We start from the raw sequence: 23,681 nt of genomic DNA, 5'->3' as shown, positions 1-23,681 counted from the left end.
TAATTTTTATTTCACGCTGAAGCCTAAAATCTTACCAAGCTTATGCTAAAATTATAAAATTCTAATAATTTTACATTATATTAAATAATTGTTTATGTTCTGCCCTGCCAGGCTCTGCTGTTTTAACACAGTTTAGAGGCTTCTTATTCTGTCATTCTCGGTTTAAATTCTTGCTGTTATACTTCTCTTAGGAATATTTTTCCTTGACTCCCTTGGAGGTTGGGGTGGACAGTTCTCAGCAAAGCCATTTTTCTCTCCGTAGGTTCCAGCTACCTTTTAACTTTCTTCTTTTAATGACTTGTTTGTGTCTGTACCTAACACACAGGATTAATTTCCATGGGCATTTCCTCGTTGCTAGCTATTTCTAATCTAGCAGTCAGGGAAAACTTATTTTCTTCTAGAAAGAAAAATAAGTTGTAAAGGACCTGCTGGTAATAATAATAATATTTCAAATTACATAAAAAATATAGTTCACAAATTGCATCCTCATTTAACCCTTTGGGGATAGTATTGAGATGATGGAGACTTTGCAGTCAGCCAAGAAAGGGGCTCAAAATCCAACTTGGCCTCGTACTGAATATATGATCTGGGATTAAGTCATGTAATTCCGTAGGAGTTTTTATTATTATTTTAAAATGGAACTAATAGTACCTATTTTACATAGTTGATGATGTAGGGATTGAAAGAGTTATATAGAAAACCTTTAGTACCTTGCACTTAGCACACACAACTTGGTAGCCAGTGATAATGTCAGCTAATGTTTTTTAGAGAGAAAAATATGAAAACAAGATTTCAGTATAAGAGACAGTGTACAAAATATTAAGGATAGTTGCATGAAAAAGGGAGGGGAAAATGTAGAGGGCAAAGGTGAGACATAATGACATGGGGAATGGTGAGGGAAGAGATGAGGGGCGTGAGCTGTGTATCCCGTTTGTGCTCCCTTCGTGTCCTCATCTGTGTCCCCTTTGAGCGAAGTAGGAAAAGAGACAGAGGAAACAGTGGGCAGAGGATGACTTGACAGTCTGGTTCTAAGGTAAGTGTGTTAATGACATTACATTTCATTTGGCGTACCCTGCAGCAGCAGCAGCAGCAGCTATTTACTTGGACAGTGATGTCGGACTAAGTTATTTATTGTTTCTGTCCCTTGACATTTTGATTAGATCATCAGCAGTCAGTCACTATTCACAACTCTTCAGTGGCTTTTATTAAATAGCAAACCCCACCTCCCTAAGTCAGCGAATTATTCAGGTTTGGGAAAGAGTAATGTTTCTTCAGAGAGTGTTTGCCCGGCCAGATGAGATGTGGTCATGCTGCTGCAAGACTCCAGATGAATCATGGAACCTTAAGGCAAACCTTAAGTATTGAACTTTAAGTATTTCTAGGGAACTTAAGGTCCTGCCAGCCACCACTGGATTCATTCAGGCTGTGAGGATTTTTGAGAGGGAGCATTGAAGAATTGGTTAAGTGGTATACCTTGCTATGTTAGCTAATTGTGTGACTGTCTTAGTTTGGGCTCTGTAAACACAAGATTCATTTTATTCTTTGCTTTTGTGTTTATGAATTAGAGCGAAACTCACATCCAGGTACAACTGTAGCTCATGAACCCAGTGAGCACAGTGGAGTTCCTTTCAGATGGTCCATTATCTTTGGAAAAATTCCAAGAACCAGTCTATACAGGCTGACATTTTTCTTTTTAAACACTAGATTTAATCTTGAAATGTATAGAATAAATATTTTAAAAAATTGAGCCATATTTTCCCATCCTAACTAAGGAAATTTGTTCTCACAGAAAAAAATGGGGTGATCTTTTTCAATGAAAATCAGTTATTAAAATTCTAGCTTTTTTCCACCAGTAAGTATTCTCTATTTCTTAATGTACAGATTGTAATAATTTTCTTTTTTTAATTTAAATAATCTTTTAGTCAATAAATAATAAATTTCAAAAAGTTTTTTTTATTAAGCATAAATGAAATAAAGGGGAAATTCAAGATCTAAGGAAGAAGACAATAGTCACCATTATAGAGATTATAATAATTTTCTACACAAGAAGTTAGTTGGGTTGATCCATGATCTTGAATGCATAATGAAAAATAGATATTTCAATATTGCTGAGATTCCTCCCTCAAGGTGTGGGACTTGAATCTTTAAGCAGACATGTTATCCATGGGGTTGTGTCTTGCCTTTATTGATACTGTCTGGTGAGTAGGGGCGTAAGAAGTTGTCTTTTTATTGAGATTTATTGGACTGTGGTCTTATGTAGTCAAAGTAGGACTTTAGATGGATCAATATAAACTTTTAAAAAATGAGCATGCTCAAAGCAATGCCAGCCTTAGAATAGAACTTTATTTGTAGGATGTGTTGAACTGTTTTGTGCTGTGCTCAGTCGCTCAATCATGTCCGACTCCTTGCAACCCTGTGGACCATAGCCTGCCAGGCTCTCCTGTCCATGGGATTCTCCAGGCCAGAATACTGAAGTGGGTTGCTACTTCCTCCTCCAGGGGATCTTCCCTACCCAGGGGTTGAACTGGTGAGTCCTGCATCTTCAGAATTGGCTGGAGGATTCTTAACCACTGAGCCACCTGGGAAGCCCTTTAAAATATTTTACCCTGCCTCTAGTATTTAACAATTGAAGCACCAATCAGATTTGAATTTTGAAATTTGTCTGTAAAAGTCAAGTAGACTACACTTATACAGGACCTGGAAAGTATGAGCCATGGTGCGTTGGTTCACCCAGCAAGGGTGTGCAGTGGCATTAAATCTTATGGGTTTAGTGAGGTTCTGAAAGCCAGTGTAAGACCAAAAAATTTCCATAAACTTAAGTTACCCTAGTAAATCCTTTAAGCTACTATAAAGTACATATGTGTAGTTTTGTGTATATAACTGAACAATTACTCTTAGGCACAGCATGGTCTGAGAACCACTGGACTAGAATAAAGAAAGGAACAAAAGGGGTACTGTGTGGACACCCCCTCATTCTTTTTTTTATGGTAACTCCCCAATCCATGAAGAAGTCTGGAACTCTGACAGTGCCTGCTTGCTTGCAGGATTTACTCCATTCTGCTATAGGATCAAGTGTCTGTAACCTTCAGACATGCTAATACATTCTCTTGGTTTTGTAAGGATTGAACTAGACAATCTCCATGAAAGCACCTAGCTCAGGTCTAGGTGATGTGATAGATTTAGATATAGATGTTGTTTGTCAGGTCCATATAGATACTTTGTTCTTTGAAGAGTTGTAGAGAAGAATTTGGCCACCTGCTTCCTGTCTGTCTGGGTTGAGGTTTCTCACTGCCCAGCAGTGACTTACATGCAAATTGGCTACATCCATGAGCCAGCTGGAGTTAAGAGAGAGTGAAGGTTTCAGGTATAAGGTTACCCCTACATCTGGCACCTTTGACGCGCCTTCTTGAATATCTTATATACTCTTGGGTTCTGTAGGGCTTCTGTTGGTCTTCTAGAGTTCATATTTGTGTGTGAGAATCACCTGATGAAATTGTGTAACCCACCTCAGCTGGACTCTCCATGGTGGAATCGTGAATATGTGTTTTAAAATTGTTTGTTATGCATTTTATAGGGTGTGTGAGAATATGCATTTTTAGAGAGCTGCCCAGATGATTCTTATGGAAGCAGCAGGTTGCCTTTAGAACCCAGAAATTAAGAAAAATTTGGGGGTAGGGTATTTTGCCATAAGAGACCAGGAACACTTCTGACCCTATTTCATGTTAAATTATTTGGGAAATGACTACGATATTCTTCATCTAGATTTAAAATGACATAGCTTCAATTCTTAGGTGAAAAAATCATTTATGAGGTGAATCAGCCATGAGATTGGTCGTTTAGAAGACAGAAAGTTAGTATACTTAACGTTTGCATGATTTAAAAAATTCAATACCAACCAAGTCATTTATTCACTTGGGATGCTAAGGCCTTTGCTTTCCACTCCCAGGTATCACTGAAATGATCACCTGGGGTTTTGTTCAGTTGTTTATTTTTAATAACTTGGGTTTTGAAATGTATTCTCTTTTCATTTTGGAAGGGGACTTGGTATGTCTTGTAATTTAAAGTTCAGAATTTTACTGAAAATTCAGTTGAAATGAAAACAAACTTTTCTTCTCAGCTTCACTGGAGTGAGGAGCCCTTTCACCATTAGGTGTTCTGCGCCCCCGACAAACATTTCTGTCTTCACTTGGCCTAACTCTCTGTTTCATAAAGTATTTCCTTTACTTATACGTGTTCGGTGCCACCTACTCCAGTTTTTCTGGGACTGTGTCCCCTTGTTTATGCTCCTTTTCCTTACTCCTAGTCTCCCTGTCCTGTGTCTTTTCCTCAGCTTATAAACACGGTCTGTCTCCCTACACTAAAAGGACCCACCTTTCTCTCTGCCTTGCTGCTCTTCAGTCTGCCATGTCATTTTATTTCTTTGCTTCCCTATTCTGGCCGGTATTCTTAAAAGATAAACTGCATCTGTTGCATGTACATCTCGGCCTTTTGCTTCTGGTTTCTACTCTTATCGCTCTATTGGAGCTCCACTTTAAGGAGTCACCGCTGACTTCTCCCTTTTCTCCCTAGCAGCTAAGCTCTCATTCCTTGTGACCTTTTCGCGGTAAGTGAGGATGTTGATCACGCTCCTTTTTGGCATCTCTTCCGTTAACACATATATGACACTTCAGGCTCAGTTGTCCAACCTGCTCTGTCTCTTATTTCTTTGCAGAATCATCTTGTGTTTTTGCTACGTGAATGTATTTATTGACATGTTCCTCTTCCTTTTTTGTCCCTTTCACTCTTTGTGGATCCCTTCTTGCTGTGTATTTCAGCTCCAGAAGCTAGGGCAGAGGTACGGGGTACACCCAGGGAGATTTGGGGACTGAGCTAAACCCAGAGGGAACATATCTGAGATGGCTAGAGGGAAAAAGAATGAGATGGTGACCCAATGTTGTAGTTAGGGAAATGGTACCCAGATATCAAGTCTGGAAGATAAGGATGAAAGATGGGAGAGTAAGCAGTAAGATTGGCAGTTGGATAATTGGGAATAGGATAGGCAAGTCAGCCAAGAACGTTAATGTGTATCTTCTCCAGATCATTTTGTACCTGACAGTCTAACACCTGTTAGCTGAGGGCATGATCTCTTTAAGGAATTACACTGGGGCTTTGGCTTCAGCAATCATTTCTCTGGTGATGAACTTCAAATCTGTATCTGAAGCCTGCATTAGGTTCTCTTATGAACCAGAGCTCTATTTCCATCTTCCTCTTAGCTGGTTTCACCTAGATATCCAATTGGTACCCCAAATTTGACATATCCCAAATTAAAGTTATCATCTTTCTCCAGAAATGAACTCCTTGTGGGGCTTCCCTGGTGGCTCAGATGGTAAAGAATCTGCCTCCAATGCAGGAGACCTGGGTTCTATCCTTGAGTTGGGTAGATCCCCTGGAGAAGGAAATGGCAACCCACTCCAGTATTCTTGCCTGGAGAGTTCCATGGACAGAGGAGCCTGGCGGGGTACAGTCCATGGGGTCGCGAAAGTGTCAGAAATGAAGAGACTTGCACTCACTCAGTCAATATAGTACTGTTCTGTGTCATTCTGGGTCAAAAATTCAAAACCATCGATTCTTTTTTTCACCCACATCCAGCAGTGTGGAAAGGATTGTCAGTATTATCTCCCATGATGTCTTATAACTGGCCCCACCTTTACTCTTCCTTTCTTCAACCCTTGATTTAAGCTGATTGCTACTTTACATTCCAGAGATAGCCCCTATTTAGTGTCCCCTACTCCGATTCTCTGTTCATTGCTGCTGCTGTAATGTTTCCAAAACTCAACTATAGATTTAAAAGACAGGTTCAAGTTATCGTGACGTTCCTCACCAGGGATAATTGTTTTCCCTCCAGTAGCAGTTATGTTTTCTGCCACTGTGTGTATATGTGTAATTGCTATACATATACACTATACTATACATTTCTGCACATGCATATATATATGTATTTATATTGCATCTCTCTTGTGCGCTCACCCAGTCATGTCCGACTCTTTGTGGCCCCATGAACTGTAGCCTGTCAGACTTCTCTGTCTATGGAATTTTCCAGGCAAGAATACTGGAGCGGGTTATCATCTCCTACTCCCAGGGGATCATCCTGACACAAGTACTGAAACTTCATCTCTCACACCTCCTGTATTGCAGGTGGATTCTCTACCACTGTACCACTTGGGAAGAGATATAATATATATATTTCTGTATATTTTAATATATATGTATTTCTGTATATGACATATGTATATCTGTGCATGAAGTATCAGTCCCTATAGATTGTAAGCTCCTTGGAGGGCAGGAACTGTGTCTTTACCTTGTATCCCCACATATACCCTGTATTGACATGCCACAGATATTTATTGAATGGAATTCAGTAGCTTGCCGGGCTGGAAGGAAGCTGCTGTCGGTTAATAAGTAATAGGTAATCTGCGATAGTCATTTTATTTTGACATTAATTTCATTTTTTGTGCATTTGTTTCATTCTGAAAAGCTTTTTTATTAAGCTGTGCTGATGGCATAAATGGAACAGTTAAATGGAAGACCAAACAGGCCAACAGTTTTATTATCAGCAGAAAAATGACTGCTGGAAAGAAAGATGGTGAGTTTAGGTTATAATCTGAATCCCTTTCGGGGAGCTGATAAATGTCCGCTTCCAATAGTTCTTTTGCTTTTTTAGTCATGTGTGGATTTTTTTTTTTTGATAAGTCAATCTGAAAAAAAATTTATTTTCCTAATCTTCTAAAACTTATGATCGTCTGTGTTCTTAATCCATTATTCTCCAGGTTTATTTTTTTCCTTTGCTGTAGTTTTACCCTTTTTTAAACTAAAAATAATACTTTGTTTTTAACCTATCCAGTCACTAGCTTGCCACTTATACAATTGATTGCAATGCAGTTATTATAACAATTTATTTGTAACATTGAAAAACATTAAGAAGTATGTTTAATATAAATCACTTAAAAACAGTATTTGCATAACCTTAGAAAAATGGTCATAAAGTCATAGAATATTTTGTCTAATTATCAATGATTTTTTGAATGATTTTTGTTGCAAAACCAAATTAGTATGTTTTGCTATTAAATAAATAGATGGCATTTGTTTTCTATTGAAAAGATGTCCTGACCCTTGAATGATTGATTGTCCTTCTAAATTTTTCTTCCCTATCTTTAATGTGTCCATTAGCAATATGTCAGGACCTTTGAAATAATGCATTTCATCAGGGAGAAAAAGACTTACTTAACAACAGAAAGATTAGTTGTTTTAAAAATATCAATTATCATCATGAGCTTTCACTTAATATTTCTGGATTATTTGTCTTTACAATCCCTCTTAACCACACTCTTCCCACCCACACCCACCCCCAAATTTCTACTCTGTGATCAGGAACAGTAGCAGAACAGTAGATTGGTTTCTATAACTTAGGGGTAATCAAACTATCTATTAAAAAACAGCAATTTAAAAATACTTTGAAAAGAACAGGAATTTTTTGTGATAAAATGGACTTAACTGCCATGTAAGACTTTCTTGGTATTTATAGGAGCGATACCTGGCTTACCTCATTTTCTTCTTACATTTCTGAGTTGGGATCACTAACTTTTTTCCAGATAGCATCGAATTATTCCTCAGCTGAAATCTTCTACTCCCAGATCTGTTTCACAGTGGGACCAAGACTCCCAGGATCTCTTCTGCTCTATTGTCTTTGAAACAAACCCATGAACGCCTTTGCATGTTTAAGGAATTTTCATCTCTAATATCTAAAAGAAAAGAGAGTGTTGTGACAGTAACTTCTGGAGAGTTCGCAGAAATTTGTTTTAAAAAGCAGTAGATGCACTTGTTCTAGGATCTAAGCGATTTGTCCCATAGCCATTTCCCCACACCCTCCTTAGATATTCTCAAGGGATTTTCTCTGTTTCCTTCAAGGGATTCATTTCTGAATACTTGATCTGCGTGCATGTGGGCTAAGTCTCTTCAGTCATGCCCAACTCTTTGCGATCCTGTGGACTGCAGCCCTCCAGGCTCCTCTGTCCTTGGGATTCTCCAGGCAAGAATACTAGAGTGGATTGCCATGCCGTCCTCCAGGGGATCTTCCTGACCCAGGGATCGAACCTACATCTCTTACATCTCCTGCATTGGCAGACAGGTTCTTTACCACTAGCACCACCTTATCTGGTTGTTCCTTAATCAAGCTGAGGGCCTTCAGCTTCTTCCGCACATCCACTCTTCCTATTTTCTAATCTTTCTAGTTATGGCCTCAGATTTGGCATTGTATTTCTATTCTGTCAATCTCCTAAGGATTTGGGATCTGTCCAGATTCCTGCTGCTTCACATGAGATCAACAAAACCCTTCCTCTGGACCTCATAGTATTTAGCACTTACCTGCAGCTTTCTTTTCCCCTTTCTTTAGTTTCTTCTTTTTAACTTTGATCTCTAGACTTTCTGTCCTCTTTCAGCATGTCACTCCATTCTTATTTGATTTTCTTCAGATACTCTCTCACCGGCTGTTAAGCTCAGCTGAGTCCTCCACTATGGTGGTATTCTTAGCGAAATATACTATTCCAAGGCTTTTACTGTCACATTTTTTAGAATCTCCAAGAGATCCTTATCTCTTCCTACTTCAAACTTCATGCTCCCACTGGACCTCACAATGATTTTCCCCTTGGAACCTGAGCCATAACTATAGTTTTCAAAATAGAAATGATCAATACATCCTGAATCTACTGAGGTAACCAGTTCAGTTCACCACGTTCTCTTATTTCCCCAGTTTCTCTTGAACTCACTCTTTAGTTTTTTCTCCCTTCTTGGTCTCTTCCTCTAATTTAAATCCTATTATTATAGTTCTGCATTATTAAAATATCTATATGCAGAAAGCACTGAGTTTATGTATATTGTAGTGGGGTATAACAATGAACAGCCACCAAGTGTATTACCTTATGTTATCAAAATCAACAAAATGCGTAACTACCCCCAGTTCAAGTTCTGGCTGTTCCTCTTTCTAGTCCTGTAGGCTTGAACCTGTCACTTAGTCTCTCTGGGTTCAGTGTTGTTAACTCTAAAATTGGAGGACTGAACTTGTTTTTATGGATGCTAACTCTGATTGGTATTAACTAGCAGGAATCCTGGGTTGAGTCGAATGCTGAGGCCATATCCAAATAGGAAGTAGCGCAATGATCTGTCCCTTAGTAGAGAAAGGTGTTTGGCACATCCCGACAGGATGATATATATATCATCATCAGCCCTTTTCAATTGCAGTGTTCTATGAGACCAAGTTTATTGATTACCAATTAAAAATGGTCTGCAACCACTTTCCAACTGACATTTATGAAAAAAATAACAACAACAGAACAAACACATGTGATCTTTCAATGGAAAAATGAAGATATTTAATTCCATGTAGAAAAATGGTTTAAGTAAGTGGCTTTGGTTGGGGAGGAAAAAATCTCAGGAAGAAACCTTTCTGCTTTTTGCAGAAAAAGAGCCAGGTAGTGGTAAAGAAAAGTGGTCCTATCTCTTAGAGGAATGACGTTTGAAAAGGCAATTTAATGCCTTGCCGGTGATGAATTCTACAGCCCAAGTGTGGACTTTCTGGGGCTGAAATAAAAACAATAGCTGACCACTGCTGAATGAATGGTCTTCAGGACTTTGATGTTGAGTAAACTCAAGGGGTGAAGGGCAGACTGCGGAGAAAAGCTTTTGATTCTAAGCCAACATTTATAAAGCTGGACTGATAAAACACACAGTAACTTTTAAAGAGGAAAAAAAAAAGCAAAACAGGTTGTATACCAGCTGGATATTGATGCCTTTCAAAATATTTTTCTATAGACATTATCTGGTTTAATAATTAAATTTCAATTAGACTATAGAAATAACACCTTTAAAAAATAAGGAGAAAACCAGAGATATATCAGGCTCTGAAATCCCTAAAATGATTTTTCTTGATGCAGAGATAGCAAAATGGAATTCAACTCTTAGAATCAATTCTGATTAATCAGTAGAAGCTTCTTGGAGTGCTGTGTATACAAGGCTCTGAGCCTCATAAAGACGTTTAGATATTAAAACTATAAAAGAGAAGGCAAGGGTTGTTTTTTCTGTCAGTACTTACAGTTCTCAATTATCAGCAAAGCTCATACAGTAAAATAGGTTTTCAGCAATTGTATTTTTTGTGTAACTTTCTTTTTTAATAATAATCCAATTCTTCACTTTAGCAGAGAAGTGTCTCTTCTATAAATAAGATTTTGAGGAATTGGGAAATGTAGTTGCTTAGGCCAAAGTTTATTTGAGAAGCTGTACCAGGTAAGTGGCTATTCAGTATTATCTTTGTCTCTTAAACATTTAAAAGTCGTCTTCATCATTTTTATCCAATTTTTTTTCAAATAATAGTTACTATTAAAACAGTATTTTGAACATCTGAAAGACATGCAGTCTTATTTAACTAATTTGTACTCGGTTAAGGCACCCTTGTCATGCTTCCCAATAAGTAGCTTACAAGGGAGGCAAATTAACAAAATTGAAATGCTCTTGTAAATAGGCTTCAATTTCTTATTAATAAATTACTTATTTTAGTGTGTTATAGTCTTAGACTGATTTAGCTATTGCTAAGGGTAATAGATCACTTAATCAATAGTTCTCTTTGTTTAAATTGTGCAGTGTATTTCCCACCCAGCAAATATGTAAGAAATTATTTTATGGAGCACATTAAATCCATTCATTTTGATTTGACAGTTTGTTTATGTAACATATGGATTAAATAAAGGCTTTCTATGGTGCACTTTTTTTTCTGAATACTTTTAATATGTAGAGTTTATGCCGCCATCTCCTCAAATCATGGCTGGCTCCCAATTATAGTAAGATCATCTTTCAGAATATACTGTGTCAAAAAAGAATTGGGAAATATGCCACAAAAGGGTGTCTGGGTTGCCAAAAGGGACGTGGGAGATGCAGGCTTCTTTTTTTCAGCTCTGGCAGAGCCTTGTGAGTGATAGGACAGTACAAATTTGTTCTTACTTTAACACGCAATTCCACCTCATTTGGTAGTCTGGTTTCTAAACCTGCAGTAGATTAATAGCCGCAAATTAGAAGGCACGGAGAAGCAGTTAGAGGAAACATTCCTGATAGCGATGAGAAATGACAGCTGACAACTTGTCTACAGATGAGAAAACAGAAAATCTATAAAACGCGCAACCTCAAAACGCATTAGCAGACGGCTACCTGCTAGCACTAGCATGATCAGTAAATGGCAAGGCAACCAAACAGTCCATAAGGGCGTCATTGTATAATAGAGTGGAGTGCAATAATTGATGTGCTAAATGATGATCTTATACCCATAATGAAAAAGGATCGACCGCTGAGTACTTTAGAAAACTCAACTCTCTAAAATGTTTCCTTCCTTGGGGTTCCTGGTAAACTGAGATTTTACCGTATTCTCTTAAACTGCAAAAAAAAAATATTAGAAGATTATAATGTAAGTGGGCCTTTGAAAGTGATTAATTTGTTGATAAGCATTCTATGAGAGAGACGTCAACATAATAGCTGCCTTATAAAGGTCACCTCGATGGGGATACTGACAATCCTTTATGACTTCTTAAAGATTTCAGAGGAGAGGAGGCTTTAAGATTTCAATCTAGCTGAGACTTGGTCCCACACTCAGCAGCCAGTTTATAGTCATCTCCTCGTTCTAGATGCAGACAAAGGGCTTGTAAGTGTTCTCTGGACTTTTTTGTGGACAGTGGGCTTTATATATGTCTGTGCACATGTATATGCCATTGAAAAATCATTTTGGTGATTGTGAAGTGTCATGCTGTAGATTCTCTGGCAGTGTATCACCACAGTCCTTTCAGATTTGATGTTTGGTTAACACATGCAGATTTGCGTTTGTTTTTCAGTAATTGTAAATAAGCGCACAAATGTGCACCCTCCTACTCTCATCTCAGTGTTGCTCCCATGGGGAGAAAATTTCAAATGGACTATTAATAAAGAAAGACAGGATGCTATTTAGCTAGCATGAGGTCCCACTTTATTGCTACTGCCATCACTGTCTGTTATTTGGTTCTTGGCTCTCTGTGTTGACATAATATACATTGTTGAAAATGGTCTGTAGTTTCTATGCCTTATGATGAAAGCATACAGAGAATATAGTTTTATGGAAAGATTTTGCTAGTGTGTTAATAAGGGATTTTGGAGCTGCATTGGGATGGTGAAATATTACCCCAACCACTTGCGCCCACATATTCTTTTGCTCTTCTTAACTCAGATATGTAATTTTTCCTTTAAAAAATTCTGTTACTTGTGACTACCTGTTTTCAATTTTTAATCTTTGCACATCTGGCTACCCTTGTGGTTTGAAGATGATGTTTTTGACCCCCTGTGAGTTGGACTTTTGGTTTAATTGTTTTGACCATTAATGGTGATGGATTTAGCAACAGACTGGTTTCCTGTTTCATTTGTATCCAATGGCATGTGCTTGCAGAGGTGATGGATTTGCAGCCGTAGACGATTGCAGAGCCATGCGATACACAGAGCGGCCAGACCCTGTGACCTCAGCTTGATTAGCACTGCACAGTATGCTTGTGTATTTCGGAGACTGTTCAGTGTATTTCAGAGACATGTCTTTCAGAGATTCTTCGAGTGTTTAAATTTGATTTTCAAAACTTGCTTTGAGAGAAAACAGTATGCTGCAAACTTACTGTTTGTGAGGACTGCCTGGACATCTGTGAGTGCAGCATGTGTTCACTGTTAGGGAACAGCCTTTGTTGGCGTTAGTGCAGACTTGCTCAGTATTGTCTGTATAGCTCATGTTTAGAAAAGGAGCTCATCACTTTGAATTCTCTTTGTCATTTGTTATTTTTGAAAGGAAGCTAGGTGTAAATACTGCCCCAATAGCCTCTATTGAAGAACTGTTTGTTTTGCAAGTAACAAATGGGAAAGGTAAGGTAAAGGGCACTTCTCTAAAATGTGTGGGTGCCCATAATTTAAACTGATGCTACAGAAAGGAAGTATTATTTTCACAAACAAAACATAGTGGCTTAGTCATTTTCCATTTCTGGATGATGAATGTGTCGTACATCTGTATCATGTTTTTCTCAAAGTGAATGGCATACTATACTTAAAGCGAAGCAGAGTCACCAAGGTAACTGACCAGCAAGTATGCAGTTCAGCAGATTGCAGAAAGGCAATTGAATACACATGAATAAAGAAATGTGCATGTCATCTTAAAACCCAGGAGGGCCATGGTAGATTGTGGTTTGGCTCTGTAGATCATAGAAAAAAAATTGTTTTTTTGAAAGCAGAAAGTGAGATGTTCTATACTAGTCCTTGAAGTGAGATGATAAGCAGTGACAGGCTCCTTTTATGGTTCCATTTCAGGCCCGCCCACAAGCCATATAGAAAAAAGAATCATTTCAATATTATTTAATATGAACAACCTTTCTTTTTGATTTAGAAGTTAGCATTTGCTACCTTATGGCAGCAGAAACTAAGAGAGACTGTTAGTAGTTTATAATGTAAATGAAGAATGGTAACCCATAAACTGCTACACACATATGGGAATTAATATGTTACAAAATCGAAATTGAAGTTAAGCATTATATATATTTAGTACACAAACATAAGAACTGTTTCCCTGTACTTTTTGCTATGTATTAGATTGTATTAATCCATTCAGTAGGCATTTATAAAATTATTAACATATGCCAGACACCTCCTAGGTGCCCAGAAAAACAACAAAGGTAAATAAAGTTCAGTGCTGGACTTCAACATGTTTTTAATCTCTAGAAAGAATTAATTGGATCAGCTCTGAAGAGATTCCTTTAAATAATGTAAAGCATTCCTGTGCTTTGGATGTAAGACTGTGATCTAGAATTTAAACACCCTTGTGTATAGCATGAAGTAACTTCTCAGCAGGAGTTTACAGCTCTCTGTAATTTGGTTCTTCTTTCCAGTTTTCCTCTCCCTACCAGGATCTAGCATCAGTGGCTTAATTCCCTTTCTCAAAAGGGCCCCACAGTCTCCCACGATTGTATCTTGCATGTTTCACCCGGAATTGTCCATCTCTGAGTTTCAGAATCTTGCTGGTACTTTAAAAGCCATATTGAATTCTACTTTTTCCGTAAACCTTTACCAGATCTTTCCAACTTCCATTGCTCCTCACCATCTTTCCAGGTCTTGCCAGAGCAGTTTGTCTCTCTGTGAGGTGGGTGGTGTTGTCCCAAACCAGAAGGGGAGCTCACAGAAGACGGGGATTGGGTCTCCTTCATCTTTGCAGTCCCCATAGCACCTAGCACTCCGGGGACACTGGAATCTGATTGGTGCAAAATATCCAGTTCTCATCCTCACTATATTTCTACGATTTATTTGTTCATTCTTTTTCTTTTGGAAAGAGACCATATTCACAGGTGAGTTAATTGCTCTTGGGTAAAGACTGGATACTTAAAACTATGGGAATGCTTCCTACTGCTGGTACACAACAGGTCCGGAAGCAAGTCTCCCTATGTACCTAGTTTACACCTACTTGCTGCTTCCCTCCCTCTGTTCCTTTAGCTTTTGAAGTTGTGTTTTCCATAGTAAAGCTGTGGATACATGAAGCTACCAGCCAAATGTTTTAGTTCAGTTCCCCATTTTTGGCAGCCATCCATGGAACTGCAGGGGCAAGTTTTCACAGATACAGCAATGTTTTTTGTGAGTTCCTATTTTTATGCTGAAAAATTACTGTCAGTGATTTTACTATACAGAGCTTTTAGTTAGTTGTGAGCCTGGAGTGAGCAGCCTTGGGTTCTTAAGGTTAATTACTACATTTACAAGTCCATCAATGACTAAGAGAAAGAACTTGCCTGATAGGGTTTATCTGTTTAAAAATTGCAGCCACTAGCCAAACAAGAAGAGAGAAAACCAAAAGAGATTGGAGAGGTGACAAGGGTAATGGCAGTAATGTGTTGGTGGAGATGATGATATCAGAGGGAAAAAAAATGATAAGTTGAAACTAATCAAACCAATTTGGTCATTTTAATGTACTCACATCATGTGTCTTCAGGAACCAGTAAATCATAAAATCTGCCCCATTTCACTTAAAGAAGTGATTTGCCCTGAATTTTATTATATAATTGTTATTGCTTGTTTAGGAAATAGCATAATAAACTAGCTTATATGTATTAATTATTAAATGTCAAGATCAGGTAAAGTGGAATAAATCATTTCTACAAGAGATATGAGAACTAATACTCAGAGAGTACCCAATGCCTTTTCATAAATATTTCTGAAAGTCACCTTACATTTATCAATGGTATTTATGCTTTGTCTGGCAAACAGTTAATACAGTGGAGATTCTTACCATTTAAAAGTTATTCTTTATACTTTTCTTTGAAAAAAAAGGTAAAATGAAAAAGATACTGTAGCAATTATATAGTTGATCACTTCTCATAATGTACTTCATTGGTAATAATCTCCATAAAAATTACCAAAGAGATGTTATGGTTGTCTTTATTATTTAATAACAATTTAAAAAATTAATTGTGCCTAATTCTGCTTACATAGTGCTTGAAAAGTCTGTAAACACACCAAGTTGAGAGTTATTCCATGTTTTGTCGTAAAACAAACTTTTTAACAGTATCTTGCATGTTGCTTCAGTTTTCTCAGAAATGTCTCTGTGGTGAAACCCGGTTTGACAGTGTAAGTGAATCTGCAAAAGCAGACCTCATTATTTGTCTTTCTATCTCTTCTCTTCCCTTTTTGTTTGCAGTGTACACTATTTTCTCCAAGGTACACTCCGATCGGAATGTCTACCCCTCCGCAGGCGTCCTCTTTGTTCATGTTTTGGAAAGAGAGTATTTTAAGGGGGAATTTCCACCTTACCCCAAACCTGGTATGTTCTTGGTGGGGGAAAAAAAGAGGTTAATTTATTAAATTTTTCTTTTGTGCATAATCCAGATAATGTTTAATCAGATATTTCTGACATTATTTGACATGGTCGGGATATATGATAAATTGATATAGGATATTTCCCATTGTAAGATTCAACATTTAATTACAGAAGAAAACAATTCATTTTTGAATTTTGAAGAAAGCATATTTCTGATTATCTAGTCTTGAGTTTTGTACCTCTGACAAATCATCCACATGTATTCTTGTAGAAATAATTATAACTGTAAAATTATGATTTTCCACATTAAGGCTTAGAGTCTTACCTAGGACATTGACTTTTGGAAAATTATACACATATCATAGAAGAGAATGAAATATGATATTAAGAAAATTCTCAAAAAAACTTACAACATGAAATAATTTTATATAACTTCATGATAATATAATGGAGATTAATTTTTCTTCAAAGTAATAGCAATTACAAAGCCTTATTTAATCATCTATTGGTTTAAATTATGTTTTGTTCGATTGTCATAAATGTCATCCAGTTAATGAAGATATAGAAAGAATAGCAAGAGAAAATATATTGTTATTATGACTCTTACTTAAGTAACAAAAATGGATTTTTTGAAAATTATGGCATAAATATTATTTTTGTAGATTATATGATGAATAGCATACCTGAAAATACTCATAAAATATAGTTAAGCATGTTTTCACCAGTATTCAAGAAAAGAAGGCAATCTTTTCATCAATTATTTATAAAATGTTTTCTCATGAGGCATTGTACTTTTGCAAAACTGTATAGCTAAACCTTTTAAGCAGCAGCAGAAGACATAGTTTCATAGAGTTAAGAGCATAGTTTCTAGGGTTAACCAAGATTAAATTCTCGTTTCCCCACTTAATTTGACTATGAGGAGTTAACATGAAAAATTACATATTCCATCAGTAAAATTACGGCTATAATAGTACTGCTTTTATTGGTATGTTTGGAATCAGATGAAATAATAGTGCCTGTGGAGGCCAGACACAGCAATGGGGCTTGGTATATGCCAATAAAATGATGCTGTTATTATTGTTTATTATTAATAAATGTCATGTTATTGAAATTCTTTTAGATTTGGATTTTACAACTCATCCTCCAGTGTTTTGGAATTGCATTATTTTTGTTTTGATGATACGTTTATAATTTTGAGATATCCCTTAAGGTTAGGTTGATAGTGTTCAGAGTTTAATGAAAGAAAGATTTCTTAAAAGAATGAGCATATCAACAGGATTAGGGGATTTTCCTGAAAGTTAGTTGTCTCATTGATAGAACTTCTCCACTGCTCTGTGACCCCCATGCCCCCCCAAAAAAAATTAAAGAAAGGAAAAGACAGTTTGGAAAAAATTGCATGAATATGCTTTCTTTGTTGTGTCAGATTTCTAGACAAACTAAACCACCAAAATGATTTTTTTCTTTATGTGAGGTCCTAATGTAAATTCTCAGGTGGATTTCTTTTGGTTTTATTTAATTTGCTACAAATGTTTAGAAAAAACTCTTTAGACAGACATATTTTTGTTGAAACTATCAAAGCAGCACGTGAAAATAGCTTTTATATCTTACTTCTGTGTTTCTTACCTAGGTGAGATTAGTAATGATCCCATAACATTTAACACAAATTTAATGGGTTACCCAGACCGTCCTGGATGGCTTCGATATATCCAAAGGACACCATATAGTGATGGAGTCCTTTATGGGTCTCCAACAGCCGAAAATGTGGGGAAACCAACAGTCATTGAGGTAATTTACTTAGAAAGAGCAAAATTATATTCTTGTTTATTTGTAATTTGAGTTTCAAATGTATTTAAAATTATGTGGCAGTGGTTTTCAGTATTTTATGCATGGAAACACATAACATTTGGAAATATACTGTTTCTTTCTGTTCATCTACAGAGTCTTCTGTTTCAGCTTTTATATAAAAGAGGCAGTCTAAATTAGTGAAAAAAATTAAAAGGCATTTAAGATAAATAGATTCCTATGAATTCTATTTAAGAAGATGAATGCACTTATTTCCTCCAAATTTTAATTTCAGATTTCATGTTAATTCAAATACAAGCATTTAAACAGATGTCTTTTGAGCCCCTACCATGTACTGAGCATTATGATAGGTGTTGGTGGTATAGAAATGAATAGTTGCCATCCCCTGCCATGTCTTACAGTTCTGAGGTTGAAGCGCTGGAATGGAAACTCAGACTTAGCCAACACTGACATAACTGTTATAATAAGAAGGTACTGTCTGATGCAGAGTTGTAAGAGGGTAAATAGAAATTCACTAAGAAGAAGGAAGGCTATTTTAGGAAGAAGACACAGCACATCAAAATCTTGGAGGCATAAACAAAACCACGTGGTCCTAGAGAACTTTAGGGGTGGTTAAGCAATGGCAAGCCACTCCAGTACTCTTGCCTAGAAAATCCCATGGACGGAGGAGCCTGGTAGGCTGCAGTCCATGGGGTCACTACGAGTCAGACATGACCAAGTGATTTCACTTTCACTTTTCACTTTCACACATTGGAGAAGGAAATGGCAACACACTCCAGTGTTCTTGCCTGGAGAATCCCAGGGACGGGGGAGCCTGGTGGGCTGCCGTCTATGGGGTCACACAGAGTCAGACACGACTGAAGTGACTTAGCAGCAGCAGCAGAGGACAGCGTTCACTCCAGAGGGCAAATGATGGGAACAGAGGTGTTGATGCTGATACGGGCAGATCTTGGAGGGCTCTGTAAGCCATGCAGATATGTTTGACCTTGACTTTGGGAGTCATGGTGGTGCTATAATTAATCAGATTTTTATCAGTACCTGACATGATACTTGGAAGATATTAGAAATTAAGACAATAAGGACTTCCTGGCAGTCCAGTGGTTAAATCCAGTAGTTAAGACTCCACATTTTCACTTCAGGGGACATGGGTTTGATCCCTGGTCAGGGAACTAAGATTCCACATGCCGTGTGGCACGGCCAAAAAAAAAAAAAAAGAAATTAAGACAATAAAAACAATGATGACATCAAATCTTTAATGGGAATTAATTTTTTTTAATGAATGGATATAAAAGCCAAAAATGTTTCTACTCTTTGCTATACCTAACAAAACCAGAAATACAGTGGCAATTAATGGCAAGAGAGTTCTGCTACAGTTTTCGGCCTCAATGCCTCTAAGATCTTAAATTGGAATTTTAAAAAAAATTATTATTTTTAATTGAAGGGTAATTGCTTTACAATATTGTGTTGGTTTCTTCTAGATATCAGTGTGAGTGAGCCATAGGCATACCTATGTCCCCTCCCTCTTGAACTTAACTCTCCAATTCTGTAAAGACTTACTGGTAGTGACCAGGGCACCAGCACTGGAACTGCTTGTGGAATTGCCAGGGCTTTGTGCAGGTCGTGGGTGACATGTTTTCTACCACCAGAAATTTGTAGTAATTTTATAGATTCTCAGGAGGCTACATGCTTTGCTTTTTCTCCAGAGTTTTAATCAGCCATAGACTGTGGATATGAACTTCCATGTTGACTGAGAGAAGGTATTTCTTCATCTGAACTGAAGTTTGTATTAACATGACTTTTCAATGATGTCTGTCTATAAATCTGCTTTCTTAAGGGAGTGTTGATATAAGATAGAATATGTGTAGATATAGGAAAGTTATTTGGAGTTATTGTCAAAATAATTTTAAAAATATTTAGTGAAGTTACCAAGGAAACATAAATGGAAGTCACCACATTGCTAGATTCAAAAAGAAAAACACAGTCACCTGGATAGATTCAAAGAAAGCATTTACTAAAAGTCAACACCTCTTCTTGATAAGAAAAAAGAAACTCTGAGCAAACTAGGAAAACAAGTGAGCTTAATAGCAAAGATCGTTTTTTAATGGGAAAACACTAGGAGAATTCTATTTAAATTCAGGGACAAAACAAGAATAGCTCCCTTTATCACATCTATTACAGAATATTTTAGAAGTCCTATCCAGTGCAGCAAATAAAGAGAAGAAATTTATAAGGGTTTGAAAGGAAGAAATGGAATAGTCAATGATATAAAGAATCTGTAAGCTATTAAAATCTTAAGAAAGCCTGACAGTACGTTATAGGATTTATATAAAAAACTTAATTATATTTATTTATTAAATAAGTATTGAGAAAAATACAAGTTTTTAAAAGATACCATTTTTAGTAATAAAATTCTAATGTACTTGGAATAAATCTAACAAAAGGTATGTATGGGAAAAATTATAAAAATGTATTGATATTACATACTGCCTGAATAAATAAAAAGCTATCCTATCATTCAGGGATAGGAAGACTCAATATCATGAAAGCATCGCTTTCTCCCTAATTGATCTATAGATTCAGTGCAGTTCAAATTAAAAAATCTCAATAGGTTATTTCACGAAACTTGACAACTAAAATTGTCTAAGTCTAAAATTGATGTTAATGACCAAGAAAAATCAAGACACTTTTAAAGAGGAAAAAAAAGGGAGTAAGATTTCTTTCCTTTCCAGATAGATTTATTGTGAATCTGTAGTAACCAATCATAAGTTTGTGTTGATACAAGAATAGAGAAATTGACCAATGAATAAAATAGGGAGCCCAGAGACAGGTCCATGTACATAAAGAACAACAGTATGTATCTAAAGAAATGGTACCACATATCACAGATTAAGGAAAAGGAATCCTTTGACTGAAACTCAGCCACATGGCAAACATAAAATTAGAGTCTTACTTCCCAGGAAATGCAAAACTCATGTCTAGGTATATTGAAGATTTAGCAAAATTTTAAGCTATTATATAAAAATGTAGATTTATCTCTGGACTTTCTGTTTTGTTCCATTGATCTGTATTTCTGTCTTTGTGCCATTACTCTACTGTCTTTATGACTGTAGCTTTGTAATATCGTCGGAAGTCAGGAAGGTTGATTCACCCAGAGATAAATCCATGCACCTATGGACACCTTACTTTTGACAAAGGAGGAAAAAAATATACAATGGAGAAAAGACAATCTCCTTTAACAAGTGGTTCTGGGAAAACTGGTCAACCACCTGTAAAAGAATGAAACTAGAATACGTTCTAACACCATACACAAAAATAAACTCAAAACGGATTAAAGATCTAAATGTAAGACCAGAAACTATAAAACTCCTAGAGGAGAACATAGGCAGAACACTCTCTGACATAAATGACAGCAAGATCCTCTATGGAAATAAAGACAAAAATAAATACATGGGACCTAATTAAACTTATAAGCTTTTGCACAATGAAGGAAACTATAAGCAAGAATAAAAGGCAGCCTTTAGAATGGGAGAAAGTAATAGCAAACGGAAACAATTGACAAAGAATTACTCTCCAGTATACAAACAGCTCATGCAGCTCAACACCAGAAAAATAAACGACCCAATCAAAAAGTAGGCCAAAGAACTAAACAGACATTTTGCCAAAGAAGACATACAGATGGCTAACAAATACATGAAAAGATGCTCAACATCACTCATTATCGGAGAAATGCAAATCAAAACCACAATGAGGTACCATTTCACGCCAGTCAGAATGGCTGCCATCAAAAAGTCTACAAACAGTAAATTCTGGAGAGGGTGTATAGAAAAGGGAACCCTCTTACAATGTTGATAGGAGTACAAACTGATACAGCCACTGTGGAGAACAGTGTGGAGGTACCTTAAAAAACTGGAAATAGAGCTGTCATATGACCTAGCAATTCCAAGGAAAACACCAATACAGTGTATTAATGCATATATGTGGAATTTAGAAAGATGGTAATGACAACTCTGTATGCAAGACAGCAAAAGAGACACAGATGTAAAGAATAGACTTTTGAACTGTGTGGGAGAAGGCAAGGGTGGGATGGTTTGAGAGAATAGCATTGAAACGTGTATGTTACCATATGTGAAATAAATGACCAGTGTAAGTTCGATGCATGAAGCAGGGCACTCAAAGCCAGTGCTCTGGGACAACCCAAAGGGATGGGGTGGGAGGGCTTTTCAGGATGGGGGAACACATATATACCCGTGGCTGATTCATGTCAATGTGTGGCAAAACCACCACAATATTGTAAAGTGATTAGTCTCCAATCAAAATAAATTAATTTAAGAAATGTAGAGGAGTATCTTTCTGAATTGGGATAGGAAAGAATATCTTAAATAAAACCTAAATATGTTTTACTTAATAGAAATACTAGATCAAGTTGCTATAGTAAACTTGTGAACTTCCATTCATCAAAAGAAAACTTTAAAGAAAAGACAACCCACAAACTGGAAGATGATATTTGAAATATATGTAACTGACTAATAATAAGTATGTAAAATATGAAAAAGGATATCTACAATTACAGTAGGAAAAAGACATGAACAGACATTTTTACCAAAGAGAAGACATAAATGCCATTTAAGTAAAGAAGTTTACTCTCATCAGTATAAGAAGGAATATTAAAATTAAGACTGCAGTGAGAATTTTACCCTCAGGAAAGTTCTTTGGCCGTGGACGTGGGAATTGGAGTAATCACTTTTACGCAGCTGAATATTATGGTACCCTATGATCTAGGCCATCCCACTTCTACATATGAACTTAAATACTTGCAGGGAATTCCCTGGTGTCCCAGTGGTTAGGACTCAGTGCTTTTACTGCTGTGGCCTGGGGTTTAATCACTGGTCGAGGAACTAGGATCCTGCAAGCCACGTGGTGTGACCAAAATATTAAAAAAAGGAACATTTGCAAACGTCCAGCACCCAAAGGCATGCACAGTCATGTTCCTTGAGCAATGTTTGCATGGGAAAACATTGGAAACCCACAAACCAACCGAGACCCAGAAGTCCATCAACAAGAGAATAGATAAATAATTCTAGGAATTATTATTTCACACAATGAACAGTTAGAGCAGGAGTGAAGTTGGACTTGCCTGGCAACATGAATAAATGCTTTAAACATAATGTTGGAAAAAACCCCAAACCTCTGAAGACTAGTTTATGATTTTTATAGAGTTCAAAAGCCATCAAAGTGAACAGTGTATTTTAAACATACATGCATGTATAATAAAACTGTATTTAAAATGAATGGGATGATAAACACAAAATCCAAAATGGTTTCTCTGGTAGGAGAGAGGCAAGAAGCTAGGACAGAAGAGAAACATGTGTTGAGCCATGATTCACAGGGGTTCATTATACCTTACTACCAACATATAAGGTTATGAATAAGTATCAAATGACATCTTTAAAAATGATGAAGACAGCATATCTTTCATCTAACACAGGTAGTGTTTTATCTGTAAATAACTCATTTTATATCTGCCTATAAAAACATATTTTCAGCATTTAAAAATATTCTGTTAATAATATAGTGAAAAAATTTGCATATCTTAAGTATTTAGTCACTTACATCCATAATTTATTCAGTAGATATTTATTAAGCATCTAAAATAAATCAGCCACTGATTTAGAAATAAGGGATCCAAAAGTATACACATGAGCTATCTCTTTGCTATGAAGGGCTTCACATCACGATAAGTAGACTTTGATAGATGATATTACAGTATTTAAATATCTCATTAGAAATGATAGAAGAATTGCATTCTAACTTTTAAAATTAAGAATTAAATATAAATCTGGATAATAAAATCCTCCTGATTTATGAAAAGGTTCTTCACTCTCTTATGTCACCTGTGATTTTAAAAAAACTTATTAGAATTATGAAATTTACAATAATGAACTTTCTGATAATTATGGGAAGGCTAGCTAGAAAAATCTTACCATTAATTTGAGAAAATGTTTAACTT

The 23,681-nt window shown here is 36.5% G+C and overlaps 1 protein-coding gene across 5 annotated transcripts in view; it reads left to right on the top strand.

Moving 5' to 3' along the window:
• SGCE (sarcoglycan epsilon) overlaps positions 1–23,681 on the top strand; it is a 71,815-nt gene that overhangs the window by 10,158 nt on the left and 37,976 nt on the right. For 3 of the 5 annotated variants that reach the window (XM_055420441.2, XM_055420440.2, XM_055420442.2), the window contains exons 2-3: positions 15,752–15,874; positions 17,499–17,656. In XM_055420441.2, coding sequence (XP_055276416.1) covers positions 15,752–15,874; positions 17,499–17,656 — 281 coding nt within the window. Of the gene's footprint in view, positions 1–6,499; positions 6,623–15,751; positions 15,875–17,498; positions 17,657–23,681 lie in introns of those variants that run through there. The other 2 variants (XM_088833317.1, XM_088833315.1) reach the window with 2 other exon arrangements.

Source organism: Moschus berezovskii, chromosome 3, assembly GCF_049115385.1.
Source record: "Moschus berezovskii isolate FMDL1 chromosome 3, NW_MosBer_1.0, whole genome shotgun sequence".
NCBI lineage: Eukaryota > Metazoa > Chordata > Mammalia > Artiodactyla > Moschidae > Moschus > Moschus berezovskii.
This window is presented reverse-complemented; position numbering and strand designations above follow the sequence as displayed.